The following is a 25844-nucleotide window of genomic DNA, read 5'->3' on the forward strand; positions in this document are numbered from 1 at the left end:
CTGACAGCCAATCCTCGGCCACACAGGAAGAGAGCTCCTGTTTGAAAAATATTGGCGCTTGCTGCGCTAGCTGTCTCCAGCAACGCGTTGCTAACCACTTATATTTTCATGTGACAGCGACTTACTTTGATGAGATACAAAATTAAAAACATCTGTGGCATGACAGACAGCAATCGTTTATAACAGGTAAGGAAAAAAGAAATCCCCACGGAGAGTTTTCTGTGTGATGGCGACAACAAAGCTAACGTATTGTTAGAAAATACACGACGTTATCTGGCTTGTTAGCAGGTGTTTGTCAGCTGTGCTAAGAGACATTTATGCTTCTGTATTTAGATATGTAGATATTTAATGAATGCATTGGTACAGTATTGGTAATGGAAAAGCAGAACTTTTGTGTATCTTAATATCTGTAAAGTAACAAATGAATATATTTTACCGTTAGGAAGCTGTTATTATCTCGATATATTAATGTATTTCTGAAGTTACCGCAGCACGTTTATACCAACAGTCCCTAGTTTTCTTTGTTAATAATAAATTAATGACTATATGTGTATGTAGGCTAGAATTTGCACAATTATTCATATAACTTTTTTTTTTCCCTCAACCCAAATTCTTGAACATATAAAGGGGAAAAGGTATGTTGGGGGTTCTTTAAAGTAGTGGGTTTGTATCAGATGCTCATGAACTTCACGCATATTACGCTAAACTTTCCCTGATTTTTAATGAACAAAAATACTTTCAGTTAATGCTTTTATCTACTGAAAATGCAGGCAGTAGATAAGAGCTTCTGCCAGTTCTTGATTTTTTTTTTTTTTTTAGTATTTAATGAATGGAGCCTGAGCGTAAAAAAGTTTCAGCATTTGACCTGCAGATCACAAATCAAAGCTGATTTAAATCGCTGGCCAATGATTTGTGGATTTCTAACTTAGACTATTATTTAATCAGGAGGTTAAATTCTACAGGGTGAAACTCTCTTTTATAGAAAAAATGTGAAAATGGATTATCAAAAATGGTCATACTCAAAACACTTACAGCTTAAGTAAGCCAAGGATGACAAAAATGGCCACAAATACTGCAATCTGAAAAGATGGTTGGTATACTTTCAAATGAGTCAACATAAACAGTAAGAGCACCAACCAATGGCTGATTAATGACTATGCTGTTATTCAAAGGCTTATTTTTATTTTTGTTGTCTTGGTGTGACCTCATCTAAACATACCACAACTTGTTGAAGAATGGGTTTAGCCTGTACCTGGAAGGTTCAGTTTACAATATGTAATGCAAATCAATGTATTTATGCTGAGCTGTGAAATATATCTGACTTAAACGCAACATTTTTATCTTATTATGCTTTGCATTATCGAACGTAAAGAGATCAAATAAAGATGTCGGAGTAAAATTACATGCTCCCCTTTTTTTTGACAAAATCATTTTGAAAAAAAAAAATAGAGGTGACAATGTGTGTTAAAATTTCAAGCTCTATGTGTCCACATGTTGCATTCACTAAGCTACTATAAGGGTTTTATCAAGTTTTGTTTACAATTTTCTAAAAATATTTGTTAGCCTTGGTGGATTATCTTTGAATCATAATAAATCCAACTCTTTCCACAATAAACTAATAAATCAGTGCGGCTGCATTTATTACTCTGATTTAAGACCCATATACAGGTTGATACAGCTGACACAACCATAAATTTTTTTATTGGAAGGTTTTCATTGTCTCTGCTTGTGTCTTTGTTACAAGTTGGAGACTTATGTTGTTTAAGGAGCTTTGCAGTTAAAACCTTTACTTTGTTTTTAATGTTGCCAACTCAAGGTAACAGTTCAATGATAAGAAATTAAACGTCCTTGAAAATAAATTTATGCTGTAAATCGGTGAAAAAGATTTAAAAAAATAGCAGTTGTGTGTAAACAAAGATGGATTTATGTTCTGGACCATGTGATTGTTGATAACTGCACATCCAAATCAAAAGCTGCGATGGCTGTTATTCCTATTACCTTGTTTTGTTTTTAGTAGAAAAATTTGTGACAAGTCCACTGAAGAACTTTTTTCCTTTTTGTGTTGCAGCAGGATTCCATTAACAGCAGAAGGACCAAAATGGCAAATGACGTGTGTAGTCATGTAAAAGTCGTAGTTCGGGTTCGACCAACCAACGACAGCGAGAAGCGTGAAAACTGTCGTAATGTCGTCCAAGTTGTCGACAACCACATGCTTATTTTTGACCCCAAGGAGGAGGACATGTCATGTTTTGGGTCGCAAAGGGTTAGGAACAGAAACGTCAACAAGAGGGCGAACAAGGACCTGAAATTTGTTTTTGACCACGTCTTTGATGAGAATTCTACTCAACTGGACATTTTTGAGAACACCACTAAAGCAATACTGGATGGTGTAATGAATGGATTCAACTGCACAGGTAACTAATCTGGATACAAAATTATTGAATGTGTTAGGCTTCTTGTTTGATTCAGGTTCAGCAAAATCCCTATTAGTGTAAAATAGTGCAGCAACAGGAAGACTAAATTGATTCTAATGAAGTAACAGTAAAATTGGTTTGCAGTAAGAGGAAGCATGATTCAGACCTCACCTTTCCTGAATTTCTTTAATACTTTATAAGGTTCAGGTTCACTAAAAAGTCATGAACAGATTGTACCTGAACTACCTTCTAAATCCTGGGCTACAAGGTTTGCATTCTTTATGATTCTTTGGAATTGTTAGTTTGCATGTCCATTCCACGTAAGCCTGCGGTTCAGGGAAAATGCCAGAGAAAAAGTACACTGCAGGGAGCAAAGTGAGAGGGGAGTTCGTTCACTACAGCATCCAGTCACCATTCTCAGTTTGCTCCCTACAGACAATCGGTTCAATTTTTCCACCCCTCTGAAAAAAATGTTACAAAACTGTTTTTAAAGTCAGAATCAGTGACAAAACAAACTGAGCAAATCATATTTTTTGAAATTGTCATTGGGAACAACAAATGTCTTGCTAGATTTGTCTGTAGTTGTGTTGCTAACTCATTTTTATGAATCTGTGGTAAATATGGGTCCATGGAGGATTAAATTTAATGTTCACTACCTTGACTGAACTCTCTTTTCTTCTCAGTACAATGTATCTTTTAAGGTTACTTTTCTGAGCAGCTTTTGGATGTAGAACTCAGGCTATGTGTTAACAAGGTTCTTGCATAGTTTGAAATTATTATAGTTTTTCAATATCCGTTTTCTTTAAGTTGGATCCACTTGTTCAACCATCCATCTATGAACAATTCATACATTCAATTGTTCATAATACATCCTTTATTCTAGTATTTTTCATCCATGCATTCTGTCAACCATCCATCTTGCTGTTAGTCCATAAATCCCTTTCTTCTTTCATCCATCTATCTATCAATAACCCATCAATCTGTTCATTCATCCATAAATGTGCATCCATTCATCTTTCCATTCATGTGAATACCACAGATTCACCCTTATTTTCCATCCATTCATCTTTTTATTTACATACCTTTCTGTTTATCCATCTTCTTTATCCCCAGTTTTTTTTTTAGGGTTTTGTTTTTGTACCCAGACTTCAGTAGAAATATCTCCCAAAAATTATGAAATTAGCTGAAAACAAGTTAGATGTCTGAAAACTTGAATTTGGAAAAGTAGCAAAATTCTACATAAAAAAATTTGTTCAGGCAGCATTTTAAGGCCTGGTTGTCGGTTCTGAAGCCATTGTTTACAAATTTAAGTTGTTGCCATCTGTTATCTGTTTAACATGTTAAAAAAAGCAAAGGTTGTTGTAAACAGGAAAGAAACAGTAAACCATATACATATTTGATCGGTTGAGATTTATTTATCACAATCTAGCATTCTTGCGCTTTGTCTGCATTATTGTATGCAGACATACTGTATTAAAATAAATGCTGTTTCAAAAAGTATTCATTTAATGTTTATATCATTAAACACTTAAATTCCTGTCATTTGATTGAAGTTTGTAGACTGCATTTTGTGTATTTTCACAGTATATGTTCTTTTAAAATTAGTGTGTTTGTGTACCCTTTTCCTTTGTAATAAGTTTCCTTTTTTTGGCCACAGTATTTGCGTATGGTGCTACCGGAGCTGGAAAGACCCATACCATGCTGGGTTCACAAAATGACCCTGGAGTCATGTACCGCACAATGAAAGAACTGTTCAAACGGATGGATGATGCCAAGGAGGAGAAAGAATTTACTCTTGCATTTTCATATCTTGAGGTATTTTCTAAGTATGTATTTTGTGTAGAATGGATGATTTATTTTTAACCTGGTTACTTTGTGTCTAACAGCATTTCTTACATTACTCCTCCATATTTGTCTACTTTCATTTTCAATGAAAAACTATTGTGTTCAGACCTGCATTTCCTATTTTTGTCCTGAGGTGACTCTCGGTTGTTGAAGCTTGCCCTTGACACTTAACTATGTTTTTGTTGGTTCACAGGTTTACAATGAACAGATCAGAGACTTGTTGGCTAATGTCGGGCCTCTTGCTGTCAGAGAGGACAGCTCCAAAGGAGTAGTGGTTCAGGGCCTCACACTTCATAAGGTTTGTCAGATACAACATTGAGCCTTCTTGTTATTGTATTCCATTTTATTCACGTGGTATAATTCTGCTCCTATAGTTCTACTAAATAACGTAATGTCTCTATACATTTAACAATAAATAAACTGCTCTTTAAAGACTTTCTTCCGATATTAATTGTTTCTCACATTTAATCTAAAGTTGGTGTACCTTACTCATTTGCAGCACATTTTAGACGTTTCACCATTTTTCACCTGATCCATCACCCTCATGCTGAAAAATCTTCCTGTTGCTGTTTTACAGCCCAAGTCTGCAGAGCACATTCTTGAGGCCTTGGATTCTGGCAATCGAAACAGGACACAACACCCAACTGATATGAATGCCACTTCTTCTCGCTCTCATGCTGTATTTCAGGTATTTTAATCTTGTAAAAAACATAAAAAGATTTTGCATATTTTTTTTTTGTTACTTTTAACAGAAATAAATAATAATGATAATAAAAAAAACATTACAATTACCTACAAAGTAACCAAATAACTTTATCCACCTTTGAATGTATACAAAATAGGTACTTAAAGAATCTTTTGCTGGTAGAAACTTAAAACATACATTCCTTTTAAGCTGACACTTTTGTTTACAATTTCTCAGATATATTTGAGGCAGCAAGACAAAACAGCCAGTCTAAACCCTAATGTCTGCATAGCCAAAATGAGCCTGATTGACCTGGCTGGCTCAGAGAGGGCGAGCGCCACCAATGCCAAGGGAGCACGCCTACGAGAAGGTGCTAATATTAACCGCTCCCTTCTGGCCCTGGGAAATGTTATCAACGCTCTTGCAGACCCAAAGGTGAGCTTGTGTTTCCTCATATCTTCATTAATTACCAAACAGGTCAAAAAACAACATAATAACCACATTAAAATTTTGTCTAGTTGATCACCCTAACACTTGTGAAACTCTCAATAAAAGATGGCGAGCACATTGTTTACACAAGATACAATGTTGTTTCTTAGACATGGAACCTGGGAAGGGCAAAGTCAACTGAGTATTTGGGTATTATTTCATTCCAGTTGCATACATTAACCTGTCAAGCAGTCTTCTCATTTTACACACCAGTCTCAAGAGACACGACACAAGAAGGCAGCATGCATTTAGGAAATGCTGTGCAAACCTACCATGGCCATGTTGAAATGCAATCCATCTTCAACAGGCTTCTCCTTCATTCTTTGGGTTGAGTCTGTCTTCTTTCATCAGCATTGTTAAGTTGCTGCTGTACTTCACTCATATTTTTTTAAGAGTTGCGGTCATGGATACATTCTTAACTCACCACAACTTTGCCACCCTGTTGCTGATGGTTATTGGTCCAAAGAAATTCACGTTGCGGTCAATGTTTAGAGGAAAGAATGTCTTTACCCGCTTCTTGACTGACATGCCATTCATTTGAGAGAGCTGAAGAATGTCCGCTCGATTCTGTTTGGGCTCTTGTCATCTTCATATTATGCTGTATGTACAGAGATTCTGTTGTAAGTTGTTTGCCTTAGGCAATGGCCATACTTTTGTCAAGCCATCTGACAAACCACTTCATTTCTCCAGCTTGTCCTTTAGTCAAACCCAGAGTTTTACATCTACCAAAAATGTGCCCTATTCAGTAAAAGTGAGGCCTTTCTAAAAGGGTGTGCATGTTGTTTTCAATAATGCTAAATCACTCCTCTAATTGTTCTGGTCTTTAATATGGGTAGAAAAAGTTTTCCATGCTCCAGCTGTGCAATAATTGTGGTTTACAGCTGGAACAGATGACATTTGTTAAAATCATGTAGTGTTTTGACAGCAAAAACAAAGGATGCGTCTTTTGGGATTTGTTAAAGCTTTTTGACATTAAAGCCATGCTTGGTGGCGGCAGGCATGTTTCTGTTTAAGATTAACATTCTAGATGTTTCAATAAAATTCAGCACTGGTGGGCTAATAAAAGCTGTACTGCGTTAAGCAGTCACAACAAGGGCTTAGTCATCTATGGAATGTCTTAAATGTACTTGTGCTGCACTGATCCCAGAAACAATGCTATTTACTTTTTGACACTTAATATAGAATGACAGTGACAGTCTGCTTTTGTTAAAAGTGGATATTTTCTCACATTTATTCTGAAACTCTGCAAACCTAACAAAAGTTCCAGCTGTGGTCTTTCAGGTCAGATGTAGATGGTTCTTTTTCTGTGATATTCTAAATCGTGAATTTTTGCAGTCCTGGTGTCACTGACAGTGTGACTCACCGAAGCAGTTGTAGTTGATCTAATGCCATTACTATTGGCTGAGTTGTGTTCACAAACTGCTGCAGAGACTCAATCTTGAAATTGTACACTCTGTACTAAATTGTGTTTCCAGTTAGGTTTATTGGTTCCCACCATACAGCTCAATGTAACAATGCCTTTCTTCCGGTTAAAGTGGAGAAACAACATGAAGACACACTTCATATGTATGAGTTCACTTTTTTTTTTTTGTTTTGATTTATGTCTTGTTTGACAAGAGTAGTGGATTCCTGGGTTCTGTATTTGTTCTTGTCAAACATTTATTTGATATATTTTCTAAGTGAACACAGTGAAACCTCAGTGGTTTCTCAGGTTTTGGTTTTTTTTTTTTTCAGTTTCTTCAATGCAGTCTAACTCAAGCATACATTGTGGGGCTAATACTCTTTTTTTTCCTGTTTGTTTCAGAGTAAGAAGGCTCATATACCATATCGTGACAGCAAGCTGACAAGGCTACTTAAAGACTCCTTGGGGGGCAACTGCAGAACTGTTATGATTGCCAATGTTAGCCCATCATCCAAGTCCTACGATGACACCCAGAACACACTTAAATATGCCAACAGGGCCAAGGAGATAAAGTCCTCGGTCAGTGCTAAAGCTTTCACATAGTTAACTATGATATAATGGCAATGAATCTAGTAAATAAATCCATAAAATTCTTTGAAAACATTACATTTTTCTTTTCCAATGCTTGCCTTTCAGCTCAAGAGTAATGTTGTGAGTCTTGACAGTCACATCGGTCAATATGCTGTGATCTGTGAGAAGCAGCGGCAAGAGGTAAGGAGATCCCACCATCATGATTTGACATTTAATCAGTCAAATCGCCCTCATTTGTTTTGAATTAGGACATTTACAGTGATTTGTCCTTTGTCTCTGACTGTGTTTTCAATGTCTTGCATCTCTGAAGATTCTCCAGTTGAAGCAGAAACTAAAAAAATGTGAGGAGAAAAACGCAGTGCCTGGGGCTTCCAACATGATCTCTTCCCAGAAACAAGCGGAGTTCAAAAGGTAGGCATGTGGTCTGATTCCCAGTGAAACCTGCAACACGTCACTCTTTTTGGCTTGTCATAAATCCTTCAGGTCAACTCCAGTCATTGGTATGTAGACACCAATTCAAGTCAAAGGAGCTTGTTGGGCGTTTTGCCACTAGGGTAACTAAGGTGTTAGTACAGCAATTGATACACGAGCACTTATACCTGGAGAATGAAAATCTTATTTAATCATTGCAAATAAGAGGGTCAATTTTGGAAGATTACTTTTGAATCATTGAAGCAGTTAAAGAAAACTACCCAGGAGGCGGGTGAAGTAGAGGTTTTCCTGCTCTGCGTTTTATTCTCGCTCTTTCCCAAGCTTTTCCAAGTCTCAACAGGATACACAATCCTTACATCATGCTGTGATTCTGCCCCTGAGTTCCTTTAGCTTGGAAGAAAAAAAGGAGAGAAAAAAAATCTGACAACACAACGAGTTCACTATGTATAAATTGTCCTTGCAGTTCTGAAATTAACTTCTGCAGACTGAGGTTCTCACCCTGGCAGAGCAAAGCTTTTCAAGAAATAGATGGTGTGTTATTCAATGAGCAGCTCTACTTATTAATATTTTTAAAAATGTGTCTATAAAATTATTTATTTATGAAGTCATGTACATTGTCATTTCTCTCAGCAGAGTTAAGGGCCTTGTTTATCCTGGTTTTCCCTCAGTTATCACTGAAAGATGAAAACATCTGATTTCCTGAAGCAAATCACTGTGTATGTGTGTATAAACATGTTAATATATTTATTTATGTAATTTATGTTGTGCTATATAGTTGCATCTAAGTCCGTCAAAGGAATTTTCATCTGCTGGCAGGCCCAGGACTTACTGAAGCAAGTGTCAGAACTGATAGTCCCCCCTAAAGGCTCCTCAGCTGTTGTTATAACCTTGATAAATTCACATAACATTTATGAGAACTGCATATACTATATAGCCTCCTTGTTAAATATGATTTATAATATTTAAGCAGCTTGTTTGTGTTACTGTTATGAAATACTCCCACATGAACCTGACGGTTAGACCTCTTGGAAAATTGTTTCTTCCTGGAAAATGGTCCACCTCTGCTGATGACCTCATGCTGCCCTAGTGGGTATAACAAGTCACATTGATTTAAGACAAAACACACACAAAAGCTTTCAGTCGAAACCTTGCTGCCCACAAACTGGTGAACTGTTTCTTTTTTGCACCTCACCTCCTTTATAAATACAGGGTATATGTCCTTTTTTAAGTGTACTTCTTTTCAACACCCTTTAGAGGAAATTTTCTTTATAATTGTGTTTTAAGTTAAAACTGGAATATTAACCAGGACACGAATGAGAAGTTGAGATCTGTGATGCATAATTGTAATATTGTAAATCTTAGTGATATAGTGGTTAGTCATATAACCCCCAGGAATGCTGTTCAGTTTTATAGGTCCTGGAGAAGTATGAAATTTCCTTCTATCATTTTCTATGTCTGTATAAGTATGGAAAAAGAAAATGGTGTGGAAAAAGGCTTGAGTTTCTACACCTCTCTGACCTTATTTTCTTTCCTAAAAGTTACCATTTTGAATTTGTAAAAAGTGAAGGGATTATTATACTGTATTATATATTATATTATATTCAATAGTGCTGTTTATTTTTAACTTTGTGTCATTAAGATACTTCAATGTGTCCAAAGATAATTACACATTCATTTAGAAATGTTAAAAGGACCATTTTACTACTCTTTTGTCCTCAGACATTTTTTAGATCAGGGTGTGCAGAATCAGAAGTCAACCTCAGCACTGTTTTCTCTCTCTTTTACTTTATTTTCATTTATTTTATTATTATTAGGTTTTTGAGAACAGATACCTAAAATATGTTCAGAACTGACAAAATTTTAAAAAAAATTAATTTCTGCTTTGCAACACATTTAATTTTGAAATGGAAAATATGTAGGAAACCTGAATCAAATACTGCAGTGTATTTAATTGGGAGGCCAACACAAAGAATTGTGAAGTGGGATGTAAACGATGCACAGTTAAGAGAAAAGTGTGGTATGCATTTGTGATTTTCTACTTTCAGCTGATAGTTTAAAGAATCTTCTATTAGATTAGAGCTGTACAAATTTTTACCTAAATTTGCTTTAAACGTTTTTGTACAACTTTATCACTGACTGGTCTGGTGACTTTCTTGGTTTATGTTAAGCTGGTCTTTACTGATATTCTTCAACAATTCTTTTAGGAATTCTCAAACCAGCGTTGGTAAACAGCATACTCTGTTTAGCAATAAGGTTTTTATTTTTTGAGTCAGTACAGTGGATTTTATTTTGAAGAATTGCTGTAACTGGGACAAAACTCATGTGCTTTCCACTTTTTTTTTTTTTTTTTTTTTTTTTTTTTTTTTTTTTTTTTTTTTTTTTTTGCTTTTTACAGAAACATGTGAAAACTATGTAACTCTTTCTTTAGGCTTCACAGTTACGCCTTTCTTTATTTTGATCTGCTCAATGAAATACATTAAACTTTGGATGTAAAATGAGGCTTTAAGATAAATAAAGATTTATATTTGCTACAAAGTTTATATTTATGATTAATAGAAACGGATACATATTCAGTGTTTAATTGATTCTATTGGTTCCAGTGTACTTTTTTTAGACAAGCATGTCTTATCTTGGATTAATGACAGCTGTGCTCAGAGGCCAGAGGATCAGGTTGAAAACTGTTGCAATGGACCGTTTAGAAAGCAAATGCAGTTTAATTCGGATCTTCCTTTTTTCATTTCCTGTCTGCCACGATTATGCAGCCGGGAATGAACGAATGTAGAGTTTTAATCTTGAACAGTTGTGTCCTTTTTTTCAGTACAAATGATACACATTTATTTTCCTTAAATCACACCAGCCAGATCTTATCATCTTATCTGACTGTCTGTAAGGCATAAAGTGGCATCTGTCGGGGTATTTGGGTTGGAGGCGGGGGTATGAGGGGAAAAGCTGAATGAGTCTCTCTCCCACACACTTCATTCACTGGCATCAGAATTCACAACTCGCACAGAAAGAGGCTCTGAATAGAGGCTGCACGCTTCTCACGCTATTAAAAATTCAACAGTCTAGCAAGGCCACGGCGTCTCCTACGTCACTAGAGTTACATTGAAGAGTGCAGTCACATTTCAGCGACAGCTCTCCAGCCTTATTTACCTGCATGCCTCTCCTGCCTTTTATGCCGTCTTTACTCAACTAGACAGCATCCAATCAGAGCATCAGCTCACCTCTATTTCAGGAATACATATGTGCATCATAAAGCTAAGAATATCCAACTTGCTCAATTTGAACACAAGTGGCATATTCAAGAGGCTGCAGACAAGGAGTTTCTTAGTTTGCCGTCAGATGTACTAAAATGTTTAGTCATCCAGTGATGTGATATTTGTGCAGCATTGCTAAGTTTTCACTTAGCCAATTTAGATATGCTTAAATAATAACATTTGATTTATATTTGGGGGAAAGTTGACAAGTAATTTATGCAGTTTCCAAAGAGCTTGCTACACAGTAGGATGGACTCTGCATTAGCTATACTGCTCCACAATCTCACACCCCCATTGTCCTTTACCTATAAAGGACTCAGTCATGCTAACAATAATCGTCCCGAGCCAGGAATAACATTCATACTGACTTAAACAGATACCACCCAACATTAAACATGGCTATTCACAGCTGGCATTAAGATCTGAGCTAAATGATCCACTCGACATCCAAATTTGTTTTCTGTCTTTTTTGTACAACCCTTAATGAATTCAGTCTCTTGTGCTACGTCATTTACAAATGAATATGGTTTAGTTAGGTTGCAAAATTCAACTGCAGCAATCAAGCTCAATGAGAGAAATCCCAAATGGAGCACTGGAGGGAAATGAGAATCAAGCAGAATTGAATTGGCCAGACTTGCAGAACACCTTAACCCAAGGGTGTCAAACTCCAGTCCTCAAGGGCCAGTGTGCTACAGTTTTTAGATGTGCCACAGGTACAAAACACTGATGAAATGACTTAATTACCTCCTTCTTGTGTACATAAGTTCTCCAGAGCCTTGCTGATGACCGATTTATTGTATTCGGGTGTGGTGCAGCAGAGGCATATCTAAAGGTTGCAGGGCAGTGGCCTTCCAGGACTGGAGTTTGACACCTGTGCCTTAACCCCTTCCTAAATCATTTTCTGCAGCATTAAATAACAAGCATCACCAAAATTATATTACTGGATAAAGAACCTAAGTGAATGGCATTTGCAGAATTAGCTAATGTTTATTGCAATCCAAGCAGTTCTTTGAGATTCTGATATTTTATGCATTTTTGAGATAATTTGCTACGTATTATGCAGCTCTATCAGAAGCCATCAGCTCTGCTACTAAACACTTTTACTACACGTATAACCTAAAATGTTGAGGCTTGAGGTGATTTGAATTCATGTTACAAAGCTAATGCAGATAGAAGTATTCCAGTCTGTCTCCAAAAGCACCCTGCAGCATGCCATTTCAGTCCATTTTGTGTGTTCACATATGTATTTAAAACCCTACAGACTTAATCACATTGCACAGATATTGTTGCAGGATCTGATCGCTGCTTAAGAAGTTTTTCCAATGTTTTCTGTCCTTTTAGGTATATTAATAATGGTAATGCGCCACAAGGATTTTAGATGCTATGTAATTACTGCCAGTCTCTCAAAAGTAGAGTTAAATGATCAACTTTGTTGCCCCATCAGTAAAAATTAAGTGCTACAGCTTCAAAAGTAGATTTATTGGATGTTGATCACTGGCCAAATACAATATAATAACTTTTAGTTTTGAGCCTTTTCTGATCCATGTACCAGGCTGTTTGCTCACATTTCTTTCTTACATTTGTTAAAATCTTTGATCTAAATCTAAAGCATGATAGAAACTGTTGGTGGTAAACCATTTTTTAAAGTTTGGTAAGAAGCAAAACTTTGTAAAGTAAGTAAAAATAAACTCTCATTCCTCTAGAGTGTCAGAAGCTCTGCAGAGCATCTTCTCCAGCCGTGCTCAAATCAGGCGAGAGCAGCTGGATCTAGAGCGGCAACTGAAGGCGAATGAGCTGCGGCAGCGCTACTGTGAGGAGGATAACCTGCAGGTCCGACATTTCTGTGCCAAAGAAAAGATGGAGAAGGTAACTGATGCACACACTGCGTGATCTTTTTGGATTCCAAACTGCGAAGTCATCATTTCAGTTTTCTGTTCTGTTAGCCTCTTAATTGACTATACTTCGGGAAAAAGGTAACTGTTCATCAGTTTTTAGGTCTCTTCTTATGTTTGTAAGAATTACAAAGTTTTATGCCAATATTTACTTTAAATTATTTTCTTGAGTGTTGCTTTTTTTTTTTTTTTTAAGAATAAACAAATACCTTAATCTCTAATTCTGTATTGGCCTGATTGCATAATATGTACATTTGTCAAAAGAAGTTTAAAAAAAAAAAGTTTTACGTTTTCCACAGGCCACTTGTAAGCATGAGCGCAAGCTTGCCAGCTTACGCACTCAGCACCAGCACATATCAAAACGTCTGAAGGAGACAGAGATACGTTTTCTAGAAAATGATGGCTTGCTTCACCGAGTTGAAAATGAGATCAAGTTGCTGAAGTCAAATGATCAAACCTCAGAGGTGAGTAACACTCTTTAACTCATTAACATCTGGTAATACTGGAAACAGTAACAAAGTTCTTTGTGACAAATCAATCAATCAATTAAATTTTATTTGTATAGCACATTTCAGCAGCAAGGCATTTCAAAGTGCTTTACATCATAAACACAAAAACACAAAGTCATGCAACACAGAATAAACAATACATTGTTCCATCATTAAATTTTGAATTGATTACGTTTCAAATACAATTCTAAACAGGTGTGTTTTTTGTCGAGATTTAAAGGAAGTCAGGCTTTCTGCTGTTTTACAGTTTTCTGGTTCTTAGGACTTTCAACAGACTTTCATTAAACATCAAACAAAAATACAGATTTTATTCCTACTTCTGCAACAATTAAATGATTGCAGTTATTACAATTTACAACATGTATTATCTGTACAGTCTATTTTAATTTGGATGCACTGATTTGAAGAAAAATGTAGAATATACACCTACAATATTTAGGAGCTTTTTTTTCTAGTGTTTATTGCCCAGAATATTATACTTTTCTGCTCTGTAATAACACAAGTAGAGGCTCAGATAAAGAGATTAATTAACTGGGTTACCTGCTGAAGTAGCTAGCTTTCAGCCAGCTGACAGGCACTGTGAAGCAACTGGTCAGGGCTGGGCAGAACCCCTCAATCTGGCGCTTATTCTTTTATCTTATTAAAATGACTTTAAACTGTAGGAACAGCATCAGGACATACTTGCTTTCAGCAGACCAAATTGTTACCAAAATAAACTAGACTTTAACACTGAAAACCTGTTGAAGTCCATTTAAAACTTCTGTTTTATAAAAGCCAACAACAGGTAGAGTGACATTGGTGACAGAATGCTTGCAGGCTATTTTCAGCTATTCAGGAAAAACAGATTGCTGAAGGTAAGGGTGAGGCAAATTAAATGCGTAATTGCATAACTTGTAGACTGGATGAAATGTAGGAAGGCAAACGGACATGATTAGATACCAAGAAAACCGTAACAATGTAGGTCACATTTGTCAAAAAGCATGGCTTTCTGTTTTTTGTTTGTTTATTTTGGAGGGTAGGCTGTCTCACTGCTGGCATCGTGACCGTCTTTGTTTCCTTCCCATCTGTTCTCTCAGTAATTAGAAGCATGTTTATTTTATATCTCTAGCTCATTCGTGGATCAGTGAAGAGAATAAATCAATACCCTTTGCTCATCCTTCACGCAGCGGCCGGTTACCTAAAACCATGTCCATGTTATTTTTTTCTTCTTTATCCTTTCTTCCAGGAACTGACCCAGAACTATGACGCACCCAGCGGTCAAATGTTCTCTCTGCTGTTGCTTCGTAGTTTCTTTACGTCACGATGCTCTCTTTTCCTTTTTTCTCCCTTTCCTCCCATGCTCTGAACTGTCTACTTTTCTGATGAAACATGGATGAACACGGAACTTTTTGTCCTATCCTTCGCATAATGATCTCAATCCAACCTGTTCAGTCTCTTTCTGCCGTTAGAGAGTTTGTTCAGTCTCTTTTTGTTTGAAAGTTTGTGCTCTCTGAACTCACCTTTTTCTTTCTTTTTCAGGTGTTAGAGAAGGACTTGTATTGCCACAGACTAGAGCTGCAGGTGAATGATCTCAAGCAGCACATAAAGCAGATGGTTGAACTCACTTCGCTGCAGGATCAGGAGAATAAGCGCATGCAGAAGTAGGTTGACCGTTGACATGTCTGACCCGTTACTGTACAAAAGGAAAGTGCACTTATTTCAAATGTGTCTATCATTTTCTTTTAAATTCCAGAATGATAAACATCCTGCTGCCCGCTTACAGTCGGCAGTACACTGCACTACATGGTGTTGGCTTAGTCAGTCTGGCAGATGAGATGGAAAACCAAGAACTGGAGCACGTTGTGTTGAGGGAGAGAGGTGTGGTCTGGGCAGACCAGGAAGGGACGGGGCAGCAGGTGAAAACTGAAGAGATTGGTGACGACTCACTGGAGACATGTGGGGCGAGAAAAGTTAGGCTCCACAGTGCGCTGGCTCCTGTCCTGTCCTTCTCACATCTGCAATACCACCAGAGTAGCCCCTGCAGTAAGTCATCTTTTTTCTTTCTTTTTCTGTCTCTCTCTTATTTTCATATATGCATAAAAATCTATATTCTTATAAAATATAAGACTAAAGTATTTATTTGATGCACAATATGAGGAATATGGAAACTTTTGATCACTTTTTTCTGCTGCTGTTTCTATCAGTTGCATTATAAACTTTAATGGCAGATTGTGTCTCTATAACAGTTTAACTTAACAGAAAAACAGTAAGTATGCCTGTAATTAAATGATTAGGAAAGATAGAAGAATGTTTTTTCTCTGGTTCCTTTCAAGTAATTCATAAAGTTCCTCAGTTCTCCTCAAAAGAAGAGCTTTGATTACTGCAGATTTTTTGGACTGAGAAAATGACCCAAGTTACAAGAAGCATTCATCATCAATATATAATGTTCAGCACAACCAAAACATTTTCTCAAACTGAGTCCAGCATGTCAGCACAGATTCTGTCTTGGATGCAAATCCAAACAGCTGACAACGGTCTAGGTGCATCAGTGATTTATAAGGCAAATGTAACATAAGTATCAATAAAAAAATTTGTGAAATCTTTTCTGAATTTGTTAGCAGTGAGATCAGAAAAGGGTAAGGGTTTTCAGTAAATATGGATGTTATCTCTTCCATGACCAACATTAATATAAAAATCATCAGGTAGCGGAATGGAGGCAAAATCCAAGCAGTTAATGGATGGTTCTTGGGGAAAGTCATCAAAGAACTGCATACTATACAGTAGAAGTCTGCGGTCAAGTGAAAAGTGCTTACATGTTTTTGTAATTGCACTTTTATTTTAATTGCACTACTCAACAATAAACTAAATATCCACTGATTTGTGAAACAAATGAAGTAGTAATCATTATAAATCCAAAATATACATAAATATACACCTTCACATAAAAAGTTGAAGGTGTGCCTTTTGGAAAGAAAACAAGGTTTGGTTCAGTCTTTCTTTGAAAATCGTACGTGTAGTCAAAATCATTCCAGCACTTTGACACCCCATGCTGCAGGTTATTTCAAAAGTATTCAATGACATGGAGCTTGACTGGACAGCAACTGATGTTGAAATGTTTTGTTCGATAACCCATTCTACTTTTCCATACATTATAAGTTTGCTCATAAAGCCGGATTTGGGAGGAGCTCCACATGTTCCACAGATCATTTCCTTATGTTAGTTGCATGTTATGTGCACTGTAGTTTGCCAGTTTCCCATCAGAAATAGCTGGGCTATGACACAATTTACACAGTCCTGGCTGAAATGCAACAAAAAATAATTAAGACTCATTAGACCACCTATGTCTACTGCTGTTCAACTCAACAACCTCACAAATGTTTCAGTCAGTTAGTGTTCAGTGGTGTGCTCTCTGAGGAATAGCTCTCTCTTTAGTGCACATGCTAGTTTGGCTTTATGACTTACACCTCTGCCAGGTGCAAAAGCTTTGCCTTCCACTCATTTCGCCTTCATACTCTGCAGCTGTGGGACAGATGTTAAACTTTCTCTTTCGTTTGTTACCAACATTCTACTATAAAGACGTTACGCCTAGATCCGTGTTTCTCCATTGCAGTCCTTCTGGGACCACTGCCCTGCATTATTTTAGATGTTTCCCTTCTGCCATACACATGACTTGAATAACTGGGCGATTAATAAGCCTCTGCAGCACTCAAAGAAGGTCATGCAATTCTTTGAATCAGGTGTACTGGAACAGAGACACACCTAAAATATGCAGACCAGTGAGAGACACTGGTCTAGATCTATATTTTGTAATTAAAGAAACTTTTCCTAAGATCTGATTCAACAAACCAGCTGTACTGTTGTAAATAATGTTTTCAGCACGACCTGCTCATGTCACATCTGGATGTTTTACAATAGCTTTAAATATAAAAGTTGGCTTTGCAGTTAAAGAGTGAAATAGTGGCAGGTGTGTTTGGCTTTAGTCCAGAGCCTGGTGTGTTTTGTTGGAGCCATGAGACTGCATCTTTCAGTTTTCATTTTTAACTGTCATCCCTGCATGACCTAGCAGCACCAGCAGCTCATGACACACAAGATATGGCAGACAGTGGAGCATGAACTGAAGCTGGCCAGCAGTCCTTGCTGCAATAGTGGCTGTTGTTTGTTGAGAAGTAAAGGCTGCACCTGTCCCTCTGCTCCTGTGTTTGCTTGTTTTATTTGAAAGTCCTTCTTGTTGACTTTTAATTAAATTAAATGTCAGTACAACAAAGGATTCAGTGACATATGAATGGGGATATTAATCTGAGCCTGTTGTTTGTCATAGTTTAAACTTTAAGAGATAAGATGTTTTATTATGAACCAAAACCCCTAGCTATTAGGGGAGTTTTTTTTTTGTTGTCGACTTGACATTTCTCCTGTACCTCATGCTTCGGCTTTATCATCAAATTTAATTTTCTTAAACACACACGAGCCAGTTTCTGTTTACATTCACAGGGTCTAAGTAAAATTAAATGAACCTTTTTAAAGAGTTTACTCTAAATTGTGTTTGGATCATTTTATTGTAATGGAAATAATTTGTTGAATTAGTTTTTTTATTCTCTTCTCAGGTTCCGAGAGACTCAGTAAAAAAGCGTTATACTGCAGTGCAGCTCCGACTCTTAAAGGTAAATGGATTTTCTCTCTTCTGTTGCAAAACTTCTGTGGTTAGTAACCTCTGTACACATCTTAATCATCTGGCCCTCTCAATTATTCTTATTTACACTCCCCTTGTCACCTTTTAGTCTGCAAATACACATTAAACAACTGGTAAAACAGAGATCTGAAATCATAAATTATTATTAAAATGCAATATAACTTTGTAGTGGTTATTGGAAAGCCTAAAATGTCAATTATTCCTTTTCAAAGCTGTAAAGAAGTTGTTCAGAGTACTAAAACACACACTCACATACACTAAAAGTCATGCATGTAATATTTTTTGATTTATGACGGTGCTGTAGTCATTCTTTCCAGGCCAAAACTGGAATTGTGAAATTAAGTAAAAGCTCATGAGAAGTATTACATAGAGAACCTTTGAGAAGCTGTCGCAGAGAAAAGTTGTGAAATATTGCGTTCCAAGTGGTGGTAATGATATTTATGACAGATGGTCTATGTTTTATTGAGATATTTTGCAGGAAATGAAATATGAGCATGAAACATTTCTGCCAGTTGACCAGAGTTTCTTACATAGAAGAGAAATATGTACACTCTTGGGAGTTTGCCACATTCTCTAATAAAATTTGACAATTACTCATTGTTGCAATGTAATTCTGTCTTGTTTGTTTGTTTTTGTTTTGTTTTCTGGAGTGGTGGCACATCTCAATTTAGATTTTTGCTGTTTTAGTTTAAAATTAGTCTTAAAGATATTTTACAGTTCCAAGTTTCTTTCTTCTGATTGTTTAGCCACTTTATTGAAAAGTGGCTGGGTATTTTCTAATTCTTTCTCACCCCACGAGCCAAGACTTTGTATGGTGCTCCAAACTGGAGCCGGCCGGTGGTCATGTGATATTGCTTGCAATTCCCTATAGTCGCTTCAACAGCTGTCACTTTCTCACCAAGCTTCAACCTGATGTTCTGTGTCCCAGTCTTTTGTAGATCGACTCTGTCCTTGATTATTGTTGTCAGATGATTAGTGTATCAATGGTGATGGAGAGTTTTGAATTGAATAAACTGATTCTGTGCTCTACACACATAAAAAGTTACAATCAGGAATAGAGCTGCTCAGTGTATTGAATTATAGTTGTCGTCATGATATGAATGTGTACATGATCACAATAGCTTAGGACTGATGGATGCAATATCTGGTTGGTTCTTATGATTCCTGCCTGGGACGTGCATTGACTTTCTGCATGCAAATAACTTTCATGAACTGCCATCAGTGTGCGAATTTGATGTTTATTTCAGTTAACAAATTGCTTAAACTGGTGGAGCAATTATGATGCTGGAAAACAAGTGGAAGAGTGCGAAACCCATAGGTTGATCACTATCAGTATCTGAATTCCAATTATCAACATCCAAGTCAGCACTATTGGAGTTTTCTAATCTTGTTACAACGCTAGTCAGGACAATCTGGAAATAATATATTGATTTTCTGGTGAACCTGGACTCATGGCTACTCTGTCGGAACCAGGATTCTGGTTGTGTTGGACTGAATCAGATTTTATTTTAGTAACTGGTTTGCAAACCCCCTTTTTACTTTTGCTATGTGCTGCCCTTTTTTCAGAGATTTGGGTTGATATTCTGTCGCTCTGCATTGAAATGAAGCTATGATCAAATGTAGAGGTTGTCTTTTTGTTTATAAATAGCAAGCTCTGCTTTTGTAAACTATTTTGTCATTTAACGTGTCCAGTGTAATTAAATCAGAAGCTTTCTCTATTCATAAATATTTTAGTTAATTGTCTTAAAATTAAATTGCAAACTGCCCAGTTATGAACTCATTTATGGATTCTTGATTTGTCATAATTGGATCATTATTTCACTGAGCTACTAATATCACATATCTACTTACATATAAAGATTTATCACCTGTGTAACCATTTTCACTGGTGATGGTTGCTTCATTATCCAAACTCCTCCTGATTTTCATTCTGATGCCATTTTTCAGTGCCTCACTGCTTCCACAACGCCTGATGGTCACTGCACCATGTTATGAGAAATGGCTCCACCCTGCACCTTGCAAAGCCAATCATATTTCAGTGGTTTTAGTGAGGCTTGTGGTTTTGAAAGAACATTAACTCTTCGTGGGGTGCATCACAAAAGCAAAGTCCTCAAATCTGATCACTGTGATGACAGCATTGCCTTATTTTAATGAAATAATCCTTACCTGATATTCTCTGTGAATTTTCATTCACCTGTCTCCCACAGCATCTGCTTTAGTTGTTTATTTTTAGATGATAATAAATCTTTTACTTTTTAAATTGTCTCATTTACCTCTTCCTGCTTCCATTTTAGTCATGCCTTTTGCTTCAAACACATTTAGTTTTTTGTTCTCTTACCCACTGCGTTTCTTTCATCCTATCCTCAAATGTTTTTCCTCTCTGTCTAGCATCTAACCCTCCCAATCCCTCTTGAGCTCCATTCATGAAAATGCAGATCCACAGCAGGGCTGGGAAAAACGTCAACATACGTAAACTCCCCTGCTCCACCAACCAGAAACGGCGCACTATAAAAAACAGGCAGCAGCAACCAGGCGACCCTAATTCAGTGCAGTTCCCACCAGAAATAGCAACTCATGCATGTATTAATCCCCTACTAGCCAAAAATATGTGATTGAAGAAACTCTGCTGCCATTTATTGCTGGGGACATCTCCTCTGCCACAGGAAAAGGGGTATTTATCACTGATTCCTCACACGGAGCTCTGTCTCAAGTATGACTCATGTTTGCTAAAAATTGCTTTCGATATTTGGGGAATGGTATAAATCAGTCGTTCACCTTTTGCATTTGTGTTTTCACTTCCTTCTTCCTATATGTGTTGGCATTTTTCTCTTTTTAGCCCTCTCTTCCTCCCCAGCACCCAACATGATGCAGGCATTGTGTTTAACCTATTTTTGCTCTGTAACCTTAACAACGTTTAGTTGCTGGATAGATGTTGCACAGAAACCTTAAGATTAAATCATGTGAAATAATGTTCGCCTTTACTACTTAGCTTTTTGTTTGGTTTTTTTTTTACTACAAATTTAAAACAAATCACTCCATCTTATCCAAATGTAATTTCTTGCAATAGTTCTGAATAACTATTTTACAAAAAAAATCAACTGTTTAAAAAGTTTAAAAACTTTATTTTCTTAAGTTTGGAAGGAAAAAAAAGTTGCTTGCCTTTAAATGCCCTGCTTCCTGATCCATTTTTAAAAAGCACTGCTTGTTAGATGAATAATGCATGTCATAGCCCTGTTCTGATATTTTAAAGTTTTTAGACAAAGGTGGAGCACCGTCATTTGAAATGACCTCATGTCAGTCTGACTTTAGTGATCCCATAGTGGCATAATGAAAGGGAAATGCTCCATTATTTCTTCATGGTTATATTTGAAATTCAACTCCTAAGCCCATTGTTGGCACTTTACTACTTATGACTGATTACAGATGTTATGTTATGTAATGGTGATGAACCATTACCAATTTTAGTGAAATTTGTTTGCACCCCATTCTTCTTTTTTCTTAAGTGATTTCATTTTCTTACCTGTTCAGAAAGCATAGTATGGTGGTATAGATCTGAACAACTAAGTAAGCTCATCATATTTTGCATGCATCTATTACTTAACAAATCTGTTATTCGTATTACTTTGGGTTCTTTTTTTAGATGGAGGAGATCTGCTGGGTAAGACTGGAGACAAGCCTCCAAAAGTGTCGATCAGGAGAAATCTCTCCACACTTCTCCCACCACAAAGTCCACAAAGCGTTGTCAAGTCCCAAGGATTTGAGGACGGCATGCTCCCACTCCAATGCACACCAGAACCTGCTCAGCTGCCACTTGGCTGCTCCAGCTCCATGGATCCAAACAAGACATTTGAAATCATTGAAAATGACGACCAGACTGCAAGCAATGCAACCATCATCCTAAGCTACGGCAGCCCGTGTCAAGCATCGGCGTCAGCGGACGTCTCAGGCTCCAGCCAGCTAAGACTTCCACACAAAGCAGTGGAGGGTGACCAGATTTCTGCCAAAAGGTTAGAAAATAATCAGCAGAGTTCCTATGTAGTATTGACAGGCGTAGAATTTGAATTCATTGTTTTCTAAGTCTTAATAATTATGAAAGGTAAGGAAATTCTATATTTTCCAACCTTATTTCCTATCCAGTTATCTAAATGTAGGCTCCTTTCTTCAGTTCTTCCTTCCATGTATTATTTCCTTCTCATATATTCATTCTGTCCTCCATCCCTTCTTTCTTCCTTGTGCCCTAAACTTATTTTCCCTAGTCTCTCCTTCTGTCCTTGTTTCTCTACTTCCTGGTCTGTACTTTCTCTCTTCCTCTATTGTCTTCTTCCTTCTGGCTTGTGCCCTCCTTTTGTTTTTGTCTCTTCCTATTTCCCTTGTGTTCTTGTGTCCAACATCCAACCTTCCTCCTTGTGGTCTCCCACCTTCTATGCATTATTTTCTACTTTTGTCCTTGTAACCATCCTTTTCCCCCCATGTTGCTATTCCGTCTTGTCCTTTTTTTTTCCCCTTGTGACCTCATCTTTCCTTACCTCCTTTCTTTTGTTCCCTTGTTCTTTCTGTCTCTCCTTCCAGTTTCTGTTTTGCTGGTTTCACATTTAAGTACTGCAGACTGTAGAGAAATCTGACAAATTCATAGTAAACGCTAGCGTTTTATTTTTTAAATTGTACTTGGTTTCATTTCTACGTGAGGAAAACCTTCAGTCATAGTTTTGTTGGGAGTTTTTTTTTTTTTTTGGGTAGCTGTTAAAGATAAACAGCTGTGACAACTTTTTAACAGCACGGCTTGGGAATCTGGTTGGACTGGAAAACAATAAGTAAAGACTGAGATTAAGATTAACATATCAGAAGACAGATTAAAGGACTGATCACTCTATAAATTAAAGCACAGACCATCTGGTCTGGTTTGGCATTATTTTTCACAATGATACAGGTTTGCAAAAGTAGAACAAGGCTACATGGCAGGATTTAGGGTTAGAAATGATCTACAAGAATGTCCTGTTTGGTTCTAATTATGCCCCCAAGATGTTAATATCAGTTCAAAATTGACACTGGGCTTTGTCCTTGTGACCAGATCATTTAGCTATGCATGTTAATGTCTGGTACGATCAGAGCCGTCCAGAGAAATGAGCAGCAGATGACGCTGCATAAAAAGGAGTCCCAGTTCAACTTTTAATATATCAAATAAATATTTTAAATATTATAATGACTGACTGAGATAAAACTCACTGTGACGTCTCAAGTGGTTTTTCCATCAAATGTTTCAAAGCTTAAATTATCTTCCTGGCAGACATCTGAATGTTTCCAAGCTGCAGTCTGTAGTGCAACCAAGTCATCCAAAAGAGGAAAATCCTCCAAACCTTATTCAAAACAAAGCTGAAACGAGAGTGCACACACTGGATATTCTCACCAGCCGTGGGTTTACATTCTGGAAGAGTTGGTGAAGAGGCTTAAATCTACTGAAAAGGGTGGCTCGTTCAAGTCTTCAGCTGGAAATGGCAAACTGACACAGGAATTATTGGATTGTTGTGGAGAAATTTGATCCTCGGCAAACTCGAAAACAGAACAAATGTTTTGCCTCAGAAGAAATGTTTTATTGCAAAAAGATGACAGAGAAGTGCACCACACAAACACATGGAACACTTTTAAAACTACCTTAAACTGGATGATTGGTTCTGTGAAAACAACTCAGTTCATTTTATTTATATAACACCAGTTCAGAATAAATGTCAGGCTAGTGACAATTATTGCCATTACATTTCAGTCAGAATTGGATATTTTTCAATTTCCAATGATGCTGAAAACACAGTAGATCATCTCATGCAGTGGAATTCAAGCAGGTGGACTGATTTATAGACAGTAACAATAGTAAGATTATTTAAATTATCTTATTTTTTCTGGTAGAAATCCAAATTAGCTTGCTAATTAGGCAGCTAACTCACTTACTGATATCTTAAAAACTGAATTTTGACATACAGTTTATTCTGTTTTCCAGACAGGAAACATATTGGTGCAAATCATAAACTGTTAAAATGTGAATAAACAGTTTTTTCTAGACGGATTTTCACACAGATTTATTCAACTTGGCTTTGTGGTGTTTATTGACGAAAACAGCAATATTAATATCTGATATTGGCCCAGATTTTCATATTGGTGCTTCCTCATCGAAAACATTTCATTCGTTGACATGCCTGATCCAATTTTTTACTACTGAAATCTCCAGCTGCAGTATGAAATGGGAAAGCATGCTGATCACATTTTAAGTGATGGTTTCTACAATATTGTTTTCAGTCAGTAGCATTGATACGAGCTTTTCTTCTGTAGACAAAATATCGTTCCTTTGCAAGAGACGAAACGAACCAACCCAACCTACATGGACATGACATCAGCTGCACAAGGAAAGCGTAAATTCAACCGGTAATTTTCCTCTTTTGTTTTTAGATGTAACTCCTGATGTAACCTGGATGTAAATCCTAAAGTTTTACCGAGTACTATTTCTGATATTTTTTTTGTCTTGTTAATTAAAGCAGCTTCAAAGAAGAGTTTCAGAATTTCTCTGTGCCGAAGCGGATAAAGAAAGAATCCTCTGTTGCACAGAGGCCTGTCAGAGTGCAACGACTCACTGGTAAGTGCCAGTAAAGAAAAGCACCATACACACTTAATATAACAATAGTGATTGACATAGTTACATATTACACTAATCACAAGTAGTAGTGTTGACATGCCCTGATTAGCCTATTCTCACTTTACTTTAAGGACTTTAATTAATTGCAGTCACTCAACACCTTCCAAAGGTTTAAAGAAAAAAAATAAGATTTATAGCTCACATTTTCAAATGTTTTCAGCCTTAGCAATTAATATTTTAGCAGTACAAATTGTAAACAATAGTTTTTTTGCATCTTCTGGAGGATGTAAAATATTCTGGTCACCTGCTGATTTCAATGGATGCATATTTAACTAATCGATCTTTGTATCATGTTTAAATTTATTTCTTCATTGACTAGTATTAGACTGTTTCTCAGATCCACTATCTCTGTATTTAAGCTTGTCTGTTAAATCATTAACTGCCTTTTTCTATTTCCTCAGGTTCAGAGAACAAGCCCCGCAGAGTAGTGAGGAGTGTTTCTGAGGGAAATCTCAGTGTGCTTGAACCTCAGAAACCCAAATCACTTTTCTATAAAACGTCCCAACAGATCAAACGGGTGGCCAAGCGGACGTGAACCATCACCTCGGTCTTACCATTTTTATTTGGACAGCTTTTGACTCGTCAAGCTTTTCCGTCCGTTGTTAATACAAATGTTCCGGGACGAAGTTGGCGTTCTGTTGTGTAGATTTGCTCCAGCAGGATTCTCTATGTGGTAGAAAACCTTACTTGATTGTAAATAAACACTGTAGATATTTTGCGCAGCTTAATGTTTTGACTTTTGGCTTTTTGGAAGTTTTTAGATCACATACACACACAAACAAAGCAAAAAGATGCCTCAGGGCAGATATTTTATGAACACTGTATTTTAAGCATGTCTTTAGAATAACTTCATTTTAGGGCAGCTTGTACAGATAAAACTGCTCTATTGGGAGCAGTTTGTATAGTTGTTTTTTTTATGTTGTACCAATAACAAATTGTGTTATTTTATGTTTCTTAATAAAACTGGTGTACATCAACCTGCA

At 36.8% G+C, this 25844-nt stretch overlaps 1 protein-coding gene across 3 annotated transcripts; it reads left to right on the plus strand.

Annotated features, from left to right (window-relative positions):
• Positions 1 to 43: 43 nt before the first annotated feature.
• Positions 44 to 25844, plus strand: kif18a (kinesin family member 18A). Of its 3 annotated transcripts, none has more exons than XM_055045265.1 (18): positions 44 to 186; positions 2069 to 2414; positions 4072 to 4229; positions 4453 to 4557; positions 4837 to 4947; positions 5182 to 5379; positions 7238 to 7414; positions 7532 to 7606; positions 7737 to 7837; positions 12819 to 12981; positions 13307 to 13471; positions 15035 to 15156; positions 15249 to 15538; positions 18097 to 18153; positions 21823 to 22189; positions 24501 to 24593; positions 24704 to 24801; positions 25263 to 25844. In XM_055045265.1, exons 2-18 carry the CDS (start codon positions 2099 to 2101, stop codon positions 25394 to 25396), a joined length of 2730 nt encoding a protein of 909 aa, XP_054901240.1. In that variant the 5' UTR covers positions 44 to 186; positions 2069 to 2098; the 3' UTR covers positions 25397 to 25844. The 3 variants fall into 3 exon arrangements, with proteins under 3 accessions (XP_054901240.1, XP_054901243.1, XP_054901242.1); XM_055045268.1 differs by having other exon boundaries at positions 24707 to 24801; XM_055045267.1 differs by having other exon boundaries at positions 2072 to 2414.

The sequence above is a fragment of the Poeciliopsis prolifica genome, unplaced genomic scaffold (genome assembly GCF_027474105.1).
Source record: "Poeciliopsis prolifica strain line A6 unplaced genomic scaffold, Auburn_PproV2 SCAFFOLD021, whole genome shotgun sequence".
Lineage (NCBI taxonomy): Eukaryota > Metazoa > Chordata > Actinopteri > Cyprinodontiformes > Poeciliidae > Poeciliopsis > Poeciliopsis prolifica.